The sequence below is a fragment of the Centruroides sculpturatus genome, unplaced genomic scaffold, assembly GCF_000671375.1.
Source record: "Centruroides sculpturatus isolate CEXI.00-Female unplaced genomic scaffold, Cexi_2.0 scaffold307, whole genome shotgun sequence".
NCBI lineage: Eukaryota > Metazoa > Arthropoda > Arachnida > Scorpiones > Buthidae > Centruroides > Centruroides sculpturatus.
The window spans coordinates 189,019-208,280 of NW_019384520.1; the positions used below are offsets into that span (position 1 = coordinate 189,019).

The following is a 19,262-nucleotide window of genomic DNA, read 5'->3' on the forward strand; positions in this document are numbered from 1 at the left end:
GAAAAACTAATTTATATTCTATTTATGATAGAACATTCATTTTTATATCTTAGAATATATCTATGTGATTATGTGACATGTATCATTAAATAATATAAATGTAATGATTAAACATCACAAAACAGAAATTAGCAAGATTTGTTTCCATTTGGCTATTATACACTAAATATAAGTCATTTGATGATAGAATTCATTAATATAAAAACTGTTATTTGAATAAATTAATTTAGATAGATATTTAAATATTTCTTTTCGTTGGGCAAAAAGTTTTTAGTTATTTAAAATTTATCTATCTTATTTCACTAAAATCAAATAATTGGGTAGGCAATTACATTACATTGAATGTATTTGTATTTTGGTTGACTATAGCAACATTTGGATGCCACTTTGGAGTGATTGGAACTTGGTTTCTCGCATTGATTATTTTTCAATAACTCAACAACACACATGACAACTACACAAAGCAGATTGATTAACTACAGCTAGCTGATCGGCGCAGGCGTGCAATTGTAGTGCCACTTCTGGTGTAGGGAATGAACATGAATACAGAAAATACTGACGAATATAAAAAAATAAAAAAGTCATCAAAATGTGACGAATATTGAATATTACAAATATAGAGGTTCCGCTGTATAATGAAGAATGTCCACTACTGCCAAAAGTCTCTTGAATGTGTTTTAAAAACATACATTAATAATGAACTTACAATATACAGGATGTATTCAGATGTTATTGCAGTATATAAATATGAGTAAAATAATATAACGTACATTGAGTAATTTATACTCAGTTAGCTATCTTATAGTGTTCTATTCACAAAAATAATTTATAAATTTTACTTTTAGGACAGGAATTTTTTGTCAGTTAAATTGAGGGCTTGCTATACTAGCAGAAAATATTTTTTACAAAGAATTAAATTTATTATAAAATAAATTACTGTACTTCTTTAAGCTCACCTTCTTGCTTATATATTTAGAACTTATCATACAACCAATGATAGGATTTTTAAATTGTGCATACTGTAATAATATAAATTGTAGGAATTATTTTTGTTAATAAAATAATTAACAACACTACAGTTTAAAAGTCTTATCATTGGTGTATGACAAGTCTTAAATAATATTTAAGCAAGGTGAGCTTAAAGAAGAATAGTTACATATAAAGATGAAAAGCTTAAAATAAGTAAATTACTATTTATCACAGAATTTCTTAATAAAATAAAAATTTTGTGCAAAAATTGAACAGCAAATATTGTTTTTTGTATTTTTGTTAAATTCTTTTCCTAGAAATTAAATTATATAAGGCAACATTAGCAGATTACAATTGCCAGTGTTAAATCTATCAATAAGATTGATATAAATGTTATAAGTGATTTTGTTACTTCCCATAGCTAGAGGGCACATAAGTATCATGAAATCTAAAATATAATTATATTTGTCTTCTCAAATACATTTCTAAATTTTAACTAATTTTCTATTAGTCGATTTTTACAATTTTACACCAATATTTTTAGTTTTTTTAATGATATAGATGTATTTATAACAACTGTGTTTTTGCTATTTGCTTTATCACAAAAAAAGACTGTCAAAAACAATGTCTAAGAGAATCTTAATTTTATTTAGAAAAACTAATTTATATTCTATTTATGACAGATATAAGATATTTATGATATATTCTAATATATAAAAATGAATGTTCTATGTGATTATGTGACATATGTATCATTAAATAACATAAATGTAATGATTAAACATCACAAAACAGAAATTAGCAAGATTTGTTTCCATTTGGCTATTATATATTAAATATAAGTCATTTGATGATAGAATTCATTAATATAAAAATTTTTATTTGAATAAATTAATTTAGATAGATATTTAAATATTTCTTTTTGTTGGGCAAAAAGTTTTTAGTTATTTAAAATTTATCTATCTTATTTCACCAAAATCAAATAATTGGGTATAGCTTCTTGTCTGTTTTTAAATTATAAAAAGAGTTTATACTGTCATTAATTTCGTGTATAAATAATTAGTGAAATTAAAAAAATACTTCATATTACATAACAAATATAATATATAATTATTAATTAATACAATAAATAAAAGATAAATATTTTTTTATCATTTCAACTGCAATACTATAATTTTGAAAACTTTTACTTAATGAAATAAATATTTGATCTTTAGTTAGTATTTTACTGACAATCAACAAATAAGGAGAGAAGGAATATCTTTGTCGAGCTAGGAATGTTGTATAAACAATTCTTCATTTACTTAACAAGCTTTATGTAGCTTTTGATTAGAAAAGTTTAAATATTATTTTTAAATTTTAATATAATATTTTACTTTTAAACCAATCTATCAAATTTTCAGTATTTTAAACCCTTTTTTTTTTGACATAAATGAGGATAAGTCAAGATAAATATAAATTGTTATTTTCCTAAACATCCACTTTGAATTAATTATCATATTTATAATTAATAATTATTAAGGAAAATGTGAAGTAATGAATTAAAAGATATTTTATCCCTATTTATAAAAACAAAAATTTGAACTTGAACTTTTGGTATCATTAAATAAAACAAAAACTCTCTGCCGACTGGATCTGCCCTATTGTCTGCTAGCTGATTATTTTACTTCATAATCTCTAATATTTTCAAATTTGCAACTTACAAATTCAGAAAATGAAGTTAACTTATATCTAAATTAACATAAATATTTCTATGGTTTTTTAATATTAATATATTTAATCTATTTTAATTAATTAAAATTGGAAAATCACATTAATTATGTTTATATATACAAGAAAGAATTTAACAACTATTTATACAAGTGATGTAGGATGTTTTGTATTAGTTGGTACAACCCAATGAGAGATGATTCTTTGAGTAAACATATGAAGAAAAAAGTTCTTAATTAACTAGGCTGATGTTTTAACACTGGTTTTTTAAAGGGGAAATGCTTCTAAAGTTTCTTGACAATTTCTGGAATGTATAACTGATACTTTGACAGTGAATAATTGAGTTTTTGTGTGTAAATAGATTAACAAGAATAACTATTTTGACATATTTATAACTCCAAGAAGCAGAGCATCAAATTAAAATAAGTATTAACATGACAGTTTTGAATATGTTATCAAACTGCAGTTATAAATATGATGAAATAGCTCCATAATGTAGCAGCAATTAATTATTTGGATTTTGCAAATAGGATTCACTGGATAGGTTAAAGATGAGCCATTCAATGTCTTAATCATCAGATTTGTCTTCCATTGATATTTTTCTCTATGCAAATGCCAAAGAGAAATTACTTGAGCTTGAATGAATACCTGAATGTGCTCAGATGAAAAGATATTATGCTGTACATTACCAAGGTATTTGCAATAATATTCTCTGATTACTGAAATATTGCTATAATATAAAGAATATATTAATATAATATGCTCTTTATATTACTTATCTAATTAAATGCTAAAGTAGAAATTTATATTCCACTAGACAGAAATCTATAGTAATATAGCATCTGCTTATTTTCCACATCTTGCATAATTTTTGGCAATTATATTATTTCAAACTTTATCATTATTCATCTCCCTCTTTGTTTATACTTACTAAAAATTTTCAAAATAAACTTTACACTTATTTATTTTCACAATATCAATGTTCTTCAGCATCAATTCCTTTTCATTCCATTCATTAAGTTTATTAGTCTTATATTCCGAAAATTATCTTGAAAAACTTTTCAAGCTTTTTTGAAACCAATAAAAATATTAGTAAAATTTATTAAAAATTTTCATTTTACTTTTACTTTGAATATTTTATCCTTCAATAGTAAACATCCATAAAAATACTCTGCATAAATTATATTATTTGGTATGAAAATACTGTGTATTGATTTGAATGTCATTTAGATATAAAAACTTGAAAAAAACAAAGATCTGACTCATTTTCAAACCAAAATTTTCAATAGTAAAAAATATGATTGATCTGTATTTGATGACAATTTGTTAAAAGTACCAAAATAGATTTAAATAAATCATTTAAATGCTTAAATAGTTTTAATCATTTTTGTATGATTAGATAAAATTATTAAAATTTAAATGTCATAATAATAATCATCATCTTATGTTTACTAAATATAATGAATAATTGTTAAATGAAAATAATAAAATCATATATTTACTTTAGTCATGTCAGTCAAGAACTATAGACAGAAAAGAGATTTGTATAGTAGTCTGCACTCTGTACTAATGGAAGTGGTTGCTAAAAATATCAACTTGAAGTGGTCAACATATCCAAGTTTCTTCAAGTAGGAGTATTCTAAATTGCAACATTATAGCAATTGCTGCTAAAATTAGCTCAATTCATGGAGACAATTTTCAGAAGATTTTGAAAATAGCATTGATTCATATTTAATTTTATAATAAATTCAGCCATTTTAATATTTTATAACAGTTACTTTTATCCTGATTGCTGAATAAGAATAATTTATTTCACAATTATTTTAAATTTTGTAATTAATTCATTATATCTAAAACTAAACAATTTTATTGAAATATTTAATTGTTTACTTAAAATGAATTACTGTTCATTTAAATAATTTTTAAAATATGATAACATTGTTCATTTAAATTAGTTTGAAAAATGAAATTCAAGCTGAACTGGAAAAAATTTTGTAATGTCTTTTATATTCTTATATTTAAAATGCATAATCAAAGATACATTTTTATGTCTGTCTAAAACCAAACAATGTATTAAATTAAGAATTTGCTGTCTTTTTGAATGCAAGTGTGAAGTAATATAGATTCATCATATATAATTCATGGAATAGTCTACAATAAATAATGTTTTTGAAATAAAAATTTTAAAATGCCTTTACTTTTTTGTTTATCTTTCTAAGAATAATATATGAATATTTTGTTATATATATTCATGTACTTTTCCTATGATTCTATTTTAAAAAAATAATAAATTAGAAATCTTACAGTTTAAACAAATATTTTAGTCATTAATCTTTAATTGAAAATAAACATTACTAATTGTTTACTATTGACAAAATATTAAACTAATTTATTAAACAACATATAAACAATTATTTAAAGTGATTCATTTGTACACAATAACGAAAACTAAAAATTTGTATTAAAACTTTAATATAAAATAGTCTCAAGTGAAGTATTGGTACCATCAAATTATTTATATTATATAATGTCATTATGTAATCCATATAATAATTTGTTTACTTTAAAAATCATGTATAAATTACTTCAATTAAAGAATACATTATTTGCATCATTATTTGGTAGGAGAACTGCAGTAACTTAATATAAATAAAACTCACTAAGTAATTATACCAAGACAACCAGATTTTCAGTAAACACATTTAAGTGTAATTACTTTAAGACAAAACTAATGTAAATTCTTAAACCATTACAAATCAAATAATTAATTTACATTGTTGAGGATATAAGTGAGTGTTTAATCTTTTAATATAATAATGTGAATAACTTTTTGTAAAAATTATTGCATTCCAGATTCCTTTAATAAAGTTTCATATTCTTTTAAATTTTTGGATCACATTTTGGAATTTTAAATGATTACAAGATTATAATAAAGAAACAATATTTAGAACTTATCAAAAAACTTGTAGAAAATTAGTAAAAATATTAGTGTTAAGATTATATATATATAATATTATATTATTCATATATATATATTTAAAATGATAACTTACCCTATGAACATAGTTAGTTTCTGAGAGATATTGCATTCCAGCTGCAATTCCTCTCAACATCCCAACTAATTGTATTACTTGAAATTTTCCATCATTTGCCTAAAATTACATTAAAAACATTTAATAAATTTATATAAATACACATTATTTCAAATAATTTGGTTACTCTTAATTGTTACCCTAAGAAATGTATCTAATGATCCATTTTCTATATACTCAGTAATTATCATAACAGGATTAGTTTTAGTGACTACTCCTTGTAGATATATAACATTAGGATGATCAAACTGCCCCATTATGCTGGCTTCTGTCAGGAAATCCATTCTAGCTTTATCTGATGAACCAGGCTTAAGAGTTTTAATAGCAACTGTAATTTCTGGCTGTCCAGGAATTTTTAAATTGCCTCTACATACATCGCCAAATTCACCTGATAATTACAAAATGTTCAATTAGTAGATTATGTATTAGAAAATGTAATTTATTTTTTTAACTTTTATAAACTTACCTCCTCCAATAATTGCTTCAATAGTGATATGTGAGGCATCGATTTCTTTTGTGAATTCTCGAACTGCCTGGTTTGGATCTTCGTAAGTATGTGGATCTACGTAAGATCGGGTAGCTGCACAGTGAGTAAACAAGGGAGTTGTCACTGAAAGGGGATAGACTTGGTCATGTGGGGAACTTAATTTATAACAACAACAGGAATTTTGTTGTTATTTAATGTTAGCAGAAAAGCAATATTCATTTAGTATTATAAAATATTACTTTTTAATAATTACTTACACAAAGCAGTAGGAACAATAGGAGGATGATCTAAAGCTGTTACTACTGTTTAAAAAAGCATAAAATGTATAGTAAATTAGCATTGTTATAGTTTAAATTACCAAAGCGCAAAAGTTAGCAGCATTAATAGATTTATAATTATTGAGTTAGATTATAGGAATTATTATGCATTTAAAATATTAAATATTAGCTTTGGATTTTTTTAGAATTTTATTTATTTAGTAATATTTTTAAGTTTTGATGTAATTTTGGAAATGTATTTAAATTAATAACAATTAATATTGAGTTATTTAAATTTGTTATTTATTGAAGATATTCATTACCTTAACTGCTTCAGAGATACTTAAATATTTATATTCTACTTACATTTTTTACCTTCACCAGTATGATATTCTAAAGTATCACAATCACTTGGTTGCTTCTTATTGCATTCATCAGAACTCCTTTAAATAAAAATGAAAGCTTTAAAATTATATTTTAAAACGAATATATTATCATTACTATTCTAAAATATAATTGTGGTTACTTATAAAATATTAGTTTTTATGAAATATAAAAATAATTTTAATTATTTTTTAAAAAAGATAAAGAAAAAATATTTCACAGTAAATTGAAAATTTAGTCCTTTAAATAATAAAAAAAATATTGTATTTCAACATGTTTTATCTTAAAACAAATATCGTCGAATGTATAATCACTATATTAAAGTTTAATGTTTAATTAATTTAAATCAATTATTATTTAGAGATGAATGTGATACATTCATATTTTAATCATAATACTGAAAATATGCAAGATTTTTGTTTCGTAAACTCAGTTGAAGTAACAAATTAATAATAAACCTATTTAAATCAGGCATATTACTGGAAAATATTCAAGATTTTCTACTCTGATCAGTGAGTGTATTTCAATTTTTTTCATCAACTGCAGATGTCTTGAATTTAATCTTTAAAGTAATTGGGGGAAAAAATGAATTTTTTATTGCTCTAACAATTATTAATTCAATTACTTCTAAATAATAAATGAGTAACAGCTTCCTATTATCCATGATTAGATGAATACAAAAGTAATTTAATTAAGATGCTGAAAATAAAGTAAGTGCAAATATGGGATAGTACAACATAACTGCTAAAATTACAATATAACTACAGATTTCATATATANATTTTAATTTCATTACTTATTTATTAAAACTTGCAAGTTTAGTTTCATTTTGTTTATGAATATATTTCAATTTATGAATGGTTATGAAATGTATCTCAAAAATCTGAAGCTCAAAAATGCAAGGAAAAACCGAAACGTGATGAGATTAATAAATAGAGGCAACATGACAGATATGGGATAGTACAACATAACTGCTAAAATTACAATATAACTACAGATTTCATATATAAAAATATTTAATACTAGATGTTGAATGAATTTACATGAGTACCATTACATTGGACTGCAATATTTTCTAAAATTTTAAGCATTTGTATATTTTATATGAATGGCAAGGAATTTCATTATCTCAGATTTTTTTCTAATTTAATTTAAACAATCAAAAGTTTATTGTATTTTGTTGGAAATTTTACAGTAATTAAATGATTTCTTCTCTTCACATTTCTTAATTTTAAAAATTATGTAATAAAAGTACTCTTCAATGATGTTTTGACACTATTAAGAAAGTGCAATTTAAAAGTAGAATTAGGATTTTGCAATAAAAGTTGCTTTGGAAGATTAATGATGTATTCAAGAGTGACAAAATTCTATTAAACATCATTAAGAAATATCTTACTACAATTAAATAAATATGATCAATATTAAGTACAATGATTAATGCTTATTTCATTCAGTATTTTTTTCGTTAATGCAAAAGACAATGAAAAACACTAAAAATCTATTAAGTGTTCTAAGTTACTAATTGGAAATTTAAATCTTAATCTGTAATGAAATAATTTTGAATTAAATTAATATAAAACTTTCATTTTTGTCAGAAAATTCTAGTAATAGCAAATTCAATAATTAAATATCACATAATTGTAATTATTAAACCTAATATAGACTTTTATCATTTTAGAAAGATAAATAAAAGAACATTTGCAATCATGGTAATATGAGTGCATACAGACAAATTTAGCTAAAATTGTTTATAAAATTTGCCTAAATTATAGTGGTTTTATAATTGATGACAGTCTCTCAGATTGACTAAATTGTTTTAAAAATTGTAACTTAATATTATTGTGTTGTTATTGATTGTAATGTATTTTGCTAATTACTTATGGAATATAAATTTTAAAAAAATCATAAAGATACACCATGTTATATTCCCTATACATTGCACATTAATGAACAATTAAATGATCATTATTAATTAACTAGAAATTATAGCATTAAAATTTATTTTTAAAAAATTAATAAGATGTACAATATGATACTGAAAAGTAATATAAAAGCAAGATTTAAATTTATATACAATATTTAAATAATAATAATAAAACTAAGTCATCAATTAAAATTGTAATTTTCTGTTATATTACAAATAATAGGAAAATAGCAAGTATTTAATATATTATTGAAACAAAACTTAATTTGTAGATCAAAACTTTTAAGTTTTCTATCTTTTTAATAGACTTGTAAGATTTAATTTATTTTTCCATTTTTTTCAGTTGGCTGAATTAAAAATAATAATGTCTTTAGTTAAAAAGTATTTCGTATTTAAACCATGGATAAAAATTATCTTATATTAAAATGTTATTTCTGTTTATTTGGACAATTTGTATGATTTATGTTAACTTCTAATGGAAATTCCTTTTTTGAACATTTGTGATTTCAAGCTGAAGATGAGCAAAAATAAATGTAAATGTTTATGTTATAGTAAACAAATGCAGCTCCTGTAGAAAACAGTTTCATTTATATATTGTACAATTTTTGTTTCAAATTTTGTTAGAAAATAGTCTATATTAAATAATATAAGAGAGAATAAAAAATATTTGACAGTTTTTCCTGACTATTGTAACATAAATACTGATGCTACAATTATGTGAAAATGTAGCTACATCTTTTCCATAATTGTCTCGAGTTGTCACCTTTCTAACCACACCTCAGGTTAAATGGAATTGATGAAACGTTGTAGCCATATCTGTATAAAGTGGGCTCTCTCAAATCTCTCAAATCAATTTTTGCAAAGATGGAGATGCTCAAGTTGAAAAACTGTGAATGGACAAAGATATTGTCAAATTTTACAAAAGTTAAAGGCAATTATTCTGAAGAAAAGGCCTGTATCAAAAGCGTGGTCCTTCTCAATAACAATGTTTGGCCACATGTTGCCAAAAATGTTATGGCACTCTTGAAGAAATTCACTTGGGAACAATTGGACTCTCCCCATACAGCCCAGATCTTGCTCCCAAACTGAAGGACATTCAGCAAGGTTAGCATTTTTAATTAGACAATGATGTGGAAGTATTTTAAGAGACTAGGCCTAGATTTCTTCAGACATCAAAAAACATATGCAGTGCTGAAACAAATTTTTTTAAAAACTTGATTATGTAGAAAAATAAAAGATTGATCAATGTGTATTGTAATATTGTTTTTGTTCAAATAAAGATGTAACAAGAGGCCTGAGGAGAGGGAGGTGCAGCCAGTATATTGTTCTGAGGCCCATGGAGCTCAAAGGGAGCCTATGAAGGGAAAATTTTGTTTTTTATTACAAAACCAAATTTTTAAAAAGAAAAACAATATTCAATATATACTTTTTAATCTATACTTTGTGTGTATAGCAAAACTGCAAGGCAGTTTTGTTTAACATAACCTTTATCAATCTGAACACTCAGTGAACAGTTAATATAATGTATTAAATTTTAATTTCATTACTTATTTATTAAAACTTGCAAGTTTAGTTTCATTTTGTTTATGAATATATTTCAATTTATGAATGGTTATGAAATGTATCTCGAAAATCTGAAGCTCAAAAATGCAAGGAAAAACAGAAACGTGATGAGATTAATAAATAGAGGCAACATGATGGTCAGACCATGTTGAAATTATAAAGCCCTTTGTAGCCCATTTGCCAGGCTTCACATTAGTATTAGAAAACCTTTTGGAGTTGAACCTAACTGTCAAAACAAGAACAAAGATTAATGGAGCTTTGTCTTATGTCACATCCTTCATTTGTGTGATAATGTCAGCAGTGCCAGCCCGAGGCAAGTTTTAGGATGGAGCAAGATCCTATTATGGCACCCCCCTTGGTTGCCCCTAATTTACACCCTTTAATTTTCTTTACCACTGAGGTGCCCTCTAGGACTTAGCACCTGGAGTGGCTGCTCTGTTTGCCCTATGGTAGGGCCAGCTCTGAATGTCAGTTGTATGGTACTGAGTATTAGTTCCAGTTCAGTCCAGAAATTCAGTGCTGGATGTCGAAGTGTCCAACTTAAAAAACTTGATTTCAGAATTGACAAATCTTCAGAACAGCTGGAAAAGTATGTGGAGCAAAGCTAAGCATGTTGCTTCTAATTTGTGCATAGAAGTGCATAGAAACTCTTTGGAACTCAGGGTGAAATAAAATGCAAAAGAAAGAGGTTCCACGACGAAGGTGCTACAGAAGAAGTAGATTTGTCAAAACAGATGAATTTGATGAATCCCGAGGAAGCCTATTTCAAAAAGTCTGTCTTCTATGTAATAATGTAATAATTGGATAATGTTATTGGTAGACTGACTGTTCATTTAAATGCTGCAGTGAACATTTCTGAGAAGTTCAGCTTCGTCTGGAAGTACCTATCAATTCCTCAAGATGAATTAAAAGAAAAATCAAAATTACTGGCAGATTATTGTACTTTTTCTTTGTTTTAAACAATAACCTTTTGCTCATCACGTGTTGAGCACTGGCAATACTGTACCATACATGACGTGATGTGAGAACAGAACAGGGCAATCTGTTATAGAATAAATAAATTCTATTTGTCTTTTGAATAAAGTAATTTATCTTCCTGAGCAATGTTTAACACACATAACTAACACAGATCAATATCCTGCTGATATCAGTGAAGATCTTGTAATGGAGATAAGTCATTTCCATCTGTTCATCAAGCAAATTTTGGAGAGGGCCAACTGAGTCCATTGAAGCTACTGAATTGCTTGAAAAGATACAAGCTGGAAGGACTCTTTCCAAAAATATATGTCTGCCTCTGTATTCTGTTAATAATTTCTACCACTCTCATCTCTGCAGAGTGATCATTCAGCAAACTAAAGCGGATAAAACATTATCTAAGATCAACTATGTCACAGGATAACCGGTAGAATTGGCAAGACTCAGTATTGAGTCTGATCTTGCAAAGATGATTGATTTTGATGATGTGATTGCAATTTTTTCAGGAAAAAGGCTAGGAAAGCACGTTTTGTTTAGCAGAATACAAATGCCATTACATTTCAACTATAATAACTGTTATGAGCTTATAATCAATCTAGTATTAAATTCATTATTTATGTATATTGTTTCATTATTGTTTTTATTATGTTTTACAGAAGTACTTGTCCTCTTTTTAATATAATTGCAAGTATGTTTGAATGAAATTAATAAATGTACAATTATGACATTGATTTATGTGTCCATGTGTAGTTGAGGGGGGCTGTATTAGTCTTGTTCCAGCACTTAATAATCCTCTCAGCAGCCCCAAACAAGAGAATGGGAGTCATTGAACTTTTTTTATTCTCTTCTCTAGTCCATTATTCAAATAAACAGAAAACATTTATATATATACACTTACACTAAAAATAAAATAAAATTTATAAGTACAAACTAGAATAGATCTAATGATACAATCATTAGAAATTTTATGATCATAATATTAATATAAAAATATGTTACAGAGACAGTCATATTCTTGTATAAAGCCACATTATACAGACTGATAAACTCACAAGCATCTATATTATTGATACAAACAACATAACGTAGATACATAGTGACTTTTTCATCCTGTATATATTACTTTTGCACAAAATATTTCCTACAAAATGAAAATGCATTTACATTGAAAGTTAGTAAAATGTATTCATAAACAAATTTGATGGAGTATTAAATTTATTTTAAAATACCAACTCATAATTTCATATAAAGATTTAAATTTAAATTTTATAGTTTTAAATTAAAAATTTTTTCTAATAAAATTGCTTTTATTAAATATTTTAACACTTTTTCTTTAGGTTAAAATATTAGAAGATTCATCTTATAAGCCCTTTAAACTTGATTTTTCAGCCAAAAATAGAGATGTTTCTAAAGCTTCTTCATACAATACATTCATTAACTGGTGATAAAAACAGTTGTTAAAGGAGGAGAAACAATGAAGTCAGCAGTGATAAAACATCATCATGCTAGAATCTGCAGAATTCAGTCACAAAGATCCTCTTAGAAAATAAAGAATGGATTTTTAGTCATATTTATTTTTAAAATAAAAAGCCTTTAGATTTTCAGGTATAGAGAATTTATAGATTGTTTAGGCCAAAAACCTTTTAAGGTTTTTGGCCTAAACAATCTACCATATTTTTACCATATTATACATAAAATTATGGTATATTTTAAACAATATACCATAATTTTCTGATTGAGTAATTTGATAATATATTAATATTCTATTTCATTTGTTTTTTTCAAATTAACATTCCATTATACTAATTTCATAATTATAAATTCATTTTACATTGTTTATTGAAAATGAAAAAAATGTTATGTTATGTTAATAATATATATAATTTTCCTGAAACACAGCAACTTGTTTTCATTGTTAATAATTTTTTAAATTTATATATACACATGTAATAAGCATACCTTCTGATGTATAAAACAATCATAACCACTATGACAACTAATAATACGATTACGGCTACTGTTGCTCCAGCTATAATTGGTACTTGTACTGGATCATCAGTTTCTACCGGAGCTGAAATAAATAAAAATTAGTTAAATATTTCATAATTTTTTTTGCAATATAATGTTTAATAAAATTTTTTTTTCAATAACAATTTAAATAATAATTGATACATACTTGGGCTACTCACTAATTGCCCTGTAAACTTATATGTTGGTCGACTATATTCTCCCCATCCATGAGTAGTTTTTGTGCGAACCTAAAACAAAAGACGTAAACCCAGATTTATATTTTTATTTTAATATTAAATAAATTCAATATGCTGAATTTACCTGAAAGCCATATTCAGTTATTTGTTTGAGATTGGTGAAAGAGATTTCCTCTTTTTTTGTCAAGATACTCGATGCATTCTTTTCATAATTACGTTGAAAATAACGTATTTCGTAGACTTCAATTTCAGAAAATGGATCATCTGGTGGATCCCAAGTTAATAATATTTCTGTACTTTTTACCGAGATTGCCCTTACATTAGCAACAGCAGATGGAACTGCGTGAAAAATTTTAAAAGAACAATAAATCAATAATTCAATATTTATAATTTTAAAAGTTTAATGTTTTTACAATCTAAGCTTTTTATAATGCTTATGAAAATGTGGTATTATAATTTGAACTTATTTTACTGATTAAATTATATAATACATTAACCCATTTTCAAATTTATGTAACATATTTTGTTATGTTTATTTTGTTTAAAATATATTTAAATAGGAAACTAAATAATATAAAATTGCTTCATAAAAATATAAAAAATTGAATTTAATTTATGAAAAACTAATAAGAAATACATTAATGTTTTTAATGTAACTAAAATATTTTTATATTAATTAAAATATATTTTAAATAAGTTTTAAAACAAACAATTCAAAAATAATTCAGTTTTTTACATAAAGAAAAAATAAAATTTAGATTACAAGTTTTAAAAATAGAAAATTAAAAGAAATATTTACCGCAAGAAAATAATTTTTATATAGTATATTTTGTAAATTTAACAAAAACACTTTTTTGAAATTATTTCAACAGTTAACTCTAGTTAATAAATTGCTTTTTATAGTCAATTAAAAACTTAAAATTTATTACAACTCAAAAGAATACTTTTGAAATAATTAAAGGATCTCTTAATCTTACATTATATAATAGAATTCTCACAAACCTGATGCTTCGGTTGTAACTGTAATGTCGGTATATTTGCTTTTAGTAAATTCTGAAACACCATTCTCGGCAAAGACTTGGAATCTATATGTTGTGACTGGATGCAATCCACTAACTGTTACTTTAGTTTCATTAAATTTATTTTCTGAAGGAATATATGATACTGCATTCCCACATGCATCACATACTACTCTATAAAAAGTATCATTACGACCACCAAGATAAGATGGGGCTTGCCACATTAATACTACAGTAGACTGATCAATGAAACTGACTGTTAAGTTTTGAGGAGCTGTTGGTGGTTCTGAAACAGCAAGATTCTAATGAAATTATTTCAATAAGTTACACTTATAATTTTATATAAATCTATTTTATGTTGAATATTTAAATCTTTAGTACCGGTATTAAAAATAGAAAAAAAATACTATACATCTTTGAAGTACAGTACTTTTTTCTGTTTTTATAATTAAATACAAAGACACTTAAAACATATTTACCTGTGCATGGTTGCTTTTTAGGATCTTTTGGTGATCTATAATAGCCATCATCACATTTACATTCAATTGAGCCTGTGTATGGTGCTGTGCTATGTAATGGGCATGATGAGCATTTTTCATCACCAATGGATGATTTGAAAGTTCCAATATCACACACTGAAATAAAGATTTTAAATATAGTTTAATATGTCATTAAAATTACAACAATTATTGTTATTTACTTGATATTTCTCTACAGTCTATACATAAAAATTCTACAATAAATTTTACTATTATTTCAAACATTTCTTTTATAAAAACATTATTAAAACATCTCGTTGATTTTTTAGTAAACAGAATAAAAATATCTAAATTTCTTGTTTCTCATAACAAACTTGTAAAGAATGAAAATCACATTTGACTTATTGTAAAATCAATCAACCTTGAACATTCTTGTAATAGCATTTGACACTTATTTGCATAAACAAGTCTAGAAATGAAAGAATAATTTGGTAGCATGGAGACACTGACTTTACACCTATAAATCATTTGTCAAATAGACAAAATTTCCATTAATTTTTTCTAATTTGAGAAATCATATCAATTAAAATTTCCTAAAAAACTTATTTAAAAATATACAAGTCAGCTATCAATTAAAAGTTATGGAGTAATTATGGAAAGAAAAAATTATTTTTGTTTAAAAATTTATATAAACTAAATAACAAGTAACAGCTGAATGTATAAAATTTAGTTTTTTTTTAATAGTTCAAAATATAAAGAATTTGTGAATTCAACTATTTTCAAATATTTTGTATTCCGTATTTATTTTCTGAATAAGCAAAATTTCTTTTTCTACAAGCAAAGAATCTTGTGCAAAAAACTTATCTTCACCATATCCTAGTAAAAAAAATGCAAAATGAGTCAAATTTTATATTAAAATGATTGAATTTTGTATACAGCACTGACAGACACCTAAGGTGGGATGAGCAATGACAATGTCAGCTCCTATGGAGATATCTCATTTTCTTCTGTGATGTATGAGGAGTGGGACTCATAAATACCAATGCCAGAAAAAGAGCATTTAAATTTCACGACCCCCACTGACATTTTCAGTACAGAGGTCAAAGTATCAAGAGACTCCAGGTGGTCAAGTCGCATATCATAACTGCCTAGCACACTTAATATAGACTAACAACATGAACGATAATTGCTATGATGAATTTTTTATAACTAAGATTATTAATGTTAATTATTATTTAATCCTTCTCATAAATTTCTGTATAAAATTAAATTATTCCCAAGTAAAAAATAACTTAACAATACTATTCCTTTTGAAAATGATAAATTTAAAAAGAGGTAAACAAAATACATATAAATTTATATTCTGATAAAATTTTAAACTTTATATGGGAATGTATCTTTATAAACTACATACTGTTTCTATTCCTAAAAATTTCATATTTAAAATCACTACTATAGAAAATTGTGATATTCAACAAAATATGAATTATTTATCAAATGCATTAAAACATGCCTAAGTTAAAATATATTTTAAGTGGAATAAATTCATCAAGCTGACCAGTACCATTGGTATTAATAACAGTGTTGAGATATTGACAGTTCCTGTCAAGAAACTAGGACAAGGTTATTAAATGTCCCCGTAACATTACGTACATAAAAACACTCCAAGGTAGAAATTTGTTAGAAATGCTAATTGACTCAGGACTACTTTAACCCTGATACAGTTTAACATTGATTTCTTTTTCTTTAATTGCTAAATAATTATTCAGTGGAATTAAAAATGAATTTTAGTAACCAATAAAACCTATCAAGAATTTCAAAACAAAGGATCAGATTCTTTAGTATTGTTTTAAAAATCTAAGCATTTTAAGTGCCTAGTTTTCTAAAGGTGTATAATGATAAAGAAAATTAATATATGTAAGATATTTCTATAGCACATTGTGTAGTCTTGATCTGAAGGCCATGTCCAATCAATAATTTAATCATTGGTTTCGATGGAAACAATAAATGAATTATGCATTAATTGTATATTTGAATTGTCAGTATTTAGAATATATTTTAAAAATTATATTGAAAAATTTTTTAATTAAAATAAAAATAATCTGAATAACATATTATTATTAATCTCATTTGCATCATTTTTGCATTCGTATATTTTTTATTTTTGCCTGCGGTGAATCAAATATGATAATTATCTAGTTTGATATCTATGTTGACTTTCAAAATCTAACATTATATTATACTGCCAAAATTTCTTTGTCTTGACTAAATGATTTGTAACATATCTCAAAAACCAATGAAGCTATAAATACTATCTATAGATCATGCATAGATATGTCAATCAGTAATAAAATAAATGTTTATACTTAACTAAAATTTAAAAAAATATNTTAATATGCTAATTTCTTCATTTATATAACTTGAGAATTTCTTAAACAATCCATTTATTAACAAGACTGTAGTATACTAGACTTAATACACTATTATATAAAGATTAAATGAAACAAATATAATGCTATTTAAAAAGTCAACATTCAAATTTAAATATAAATTTTTGTGGCATTAAATGCTAATTTCAGTTATTAACTCTTCAACTTTGTTCTTAATGCTAGTTAAAATATTAAAATGTGAGAAAATATGCACAATATTATATTTAAAAATTAATTAATTTTTGTATTCACAGTCAATAAGTTAATTATCATTGACCATAACAGTTTTATTTAGAATTTGATTTTTTTTTATTAGGAATTAAATTCAACCTAGAAGTGCTTTCTATAACCAAGAAAGATAATTCTCGATTTTCCTTTAACACGGCCTTGCTTTCTTTAACTAAACTTCATTGGGTGACACGAAATTGGTTGCAAACCTCTAAACAATCTATTTGTTGATGAATTATTGCATCTATGGCCTGATGTATAAGTTCACAACATATCTCTCTTTGGTGACAGGACTGGTACTAACTTTTGTAGATGATGCTCTCCATATTAATAAGATCACACCTCATCTTATATCTTAAAAATTATTGTTTATAAAGAAAATATGCTGCATATGAAAGAGTACATATTGTCAGATTTTCATTATCAATAAAAAAAATTCAAGAAAAATTAAAATAAGCTTAAAGTAAGCGAAATAATTTCAGAAATTTAGTTAAAATGTACATATGTATTTTACTGTTTTCCCCCATCATTAAACTGGTTTTAGTTACATATTTCTTTATATCATAAGACTTATATCACAGACAGGATCTGAAGGGCTATAACTGCCAACTTTTTAACAAAGAACTGATCCAATTTGGACACTCTTAATAGAAAAAAAAAACTTTTATAAACAACTAAAATGATTAGCGATATTATTATAGAAGCCAGATAAATATATAAAAATCAAAGAAGTGCATTCATTAAAGTCCTTTTTTTTTATTTTATACATATGCATATTTATATTACTGGCATTCATGCTTTTATCTATAATAAATTTTATAGATTCAACAAAAAGAAAAAAAAAATGATTGGAAAAAAGTGTAGATATTCAGAAGAGAAGTCTTGTTTACAGAGAAACAAATCCCTTCTTATTTTATAAACCATAATATGAAAAAATTTGTAGCATATAATCCTACATCTTATTCCCGAAATAATATTAACATAACATATTTCATGTATCTGAGAATAATAGCAAATAAAATATTTTTATAGTAAAAAAACACATTTGGTTGTCAATATCTAATTTGAATTTATGTTCTGTTCATATATTTACTATTACTATTTAATACCAATAAGTTTTTTAGCTTCAGTAAGTTATTGTATTTCAAATTTCTTGAAGAAGCTTGTAGTTATACATACAAAAACATTTGATAAAATTATATTGCAAAATAAATGTTGATTATTTTGTAATACTTGTTATTTTCAGTCCAGTCATGCTTCCTTATAATCTAATATATTACATTCTAAATTGTTATCATGTGGATTTTATGCATTGTATGTTATACTCTATATCAAATTATAAGCTTTATGACTGACAAACTTCAACTCCTCTTATACTTTTTTCATCAAGAATCAATATTATATATGTATATATTTTTTTGAACTTTTCTATGCTATAAATTAATTTCAAGTCTCAACACATTTATTACATTTAAAATCAGTAGAATTTTAAAATTTATGCCATCACTTTTGTGGCATTTAATTCAAAACTTAAAAATT

General features: G+C 24.7%; 1 protein-coding gene across 1 annotated transcript in view; it reads right to left on the bottom strand.

The window, feature by feature from the left end:
- The window catches only part of LOC111622718 (ephrin type-B receptor 2-like), a 48,112-nt gene that overhangs the window by 13,197 nt on the left and 15,653 nt on the right, over positions 1–19,262 (bottom strand). Inside the window, 10 exon segments of the mRNA XM_023365138.1 lie at positions 5,733–5,831; positions 5,912–6,159; positions 6,238–6,381; positions 6,516–6,560; positions 6,882–6,958; positions 13,321–13,432; positions 13,538–13,619; positions 13,693–13,907; positions 14,571–14,873; positions 15,067–15,222. Coding sequence (XP_023220906.1) covers positions 5,733–5,831; positions 5,912–6,159; positions 6,238–6,381; positions 6,516–6,560; positions 6,882–6,958; positions 13,321–13,432; positions 13,538–13,619; positions 13,693–13,907; positions 14,571–14,873; positions 15,067–15,222 — 1,481 coding nt within the window.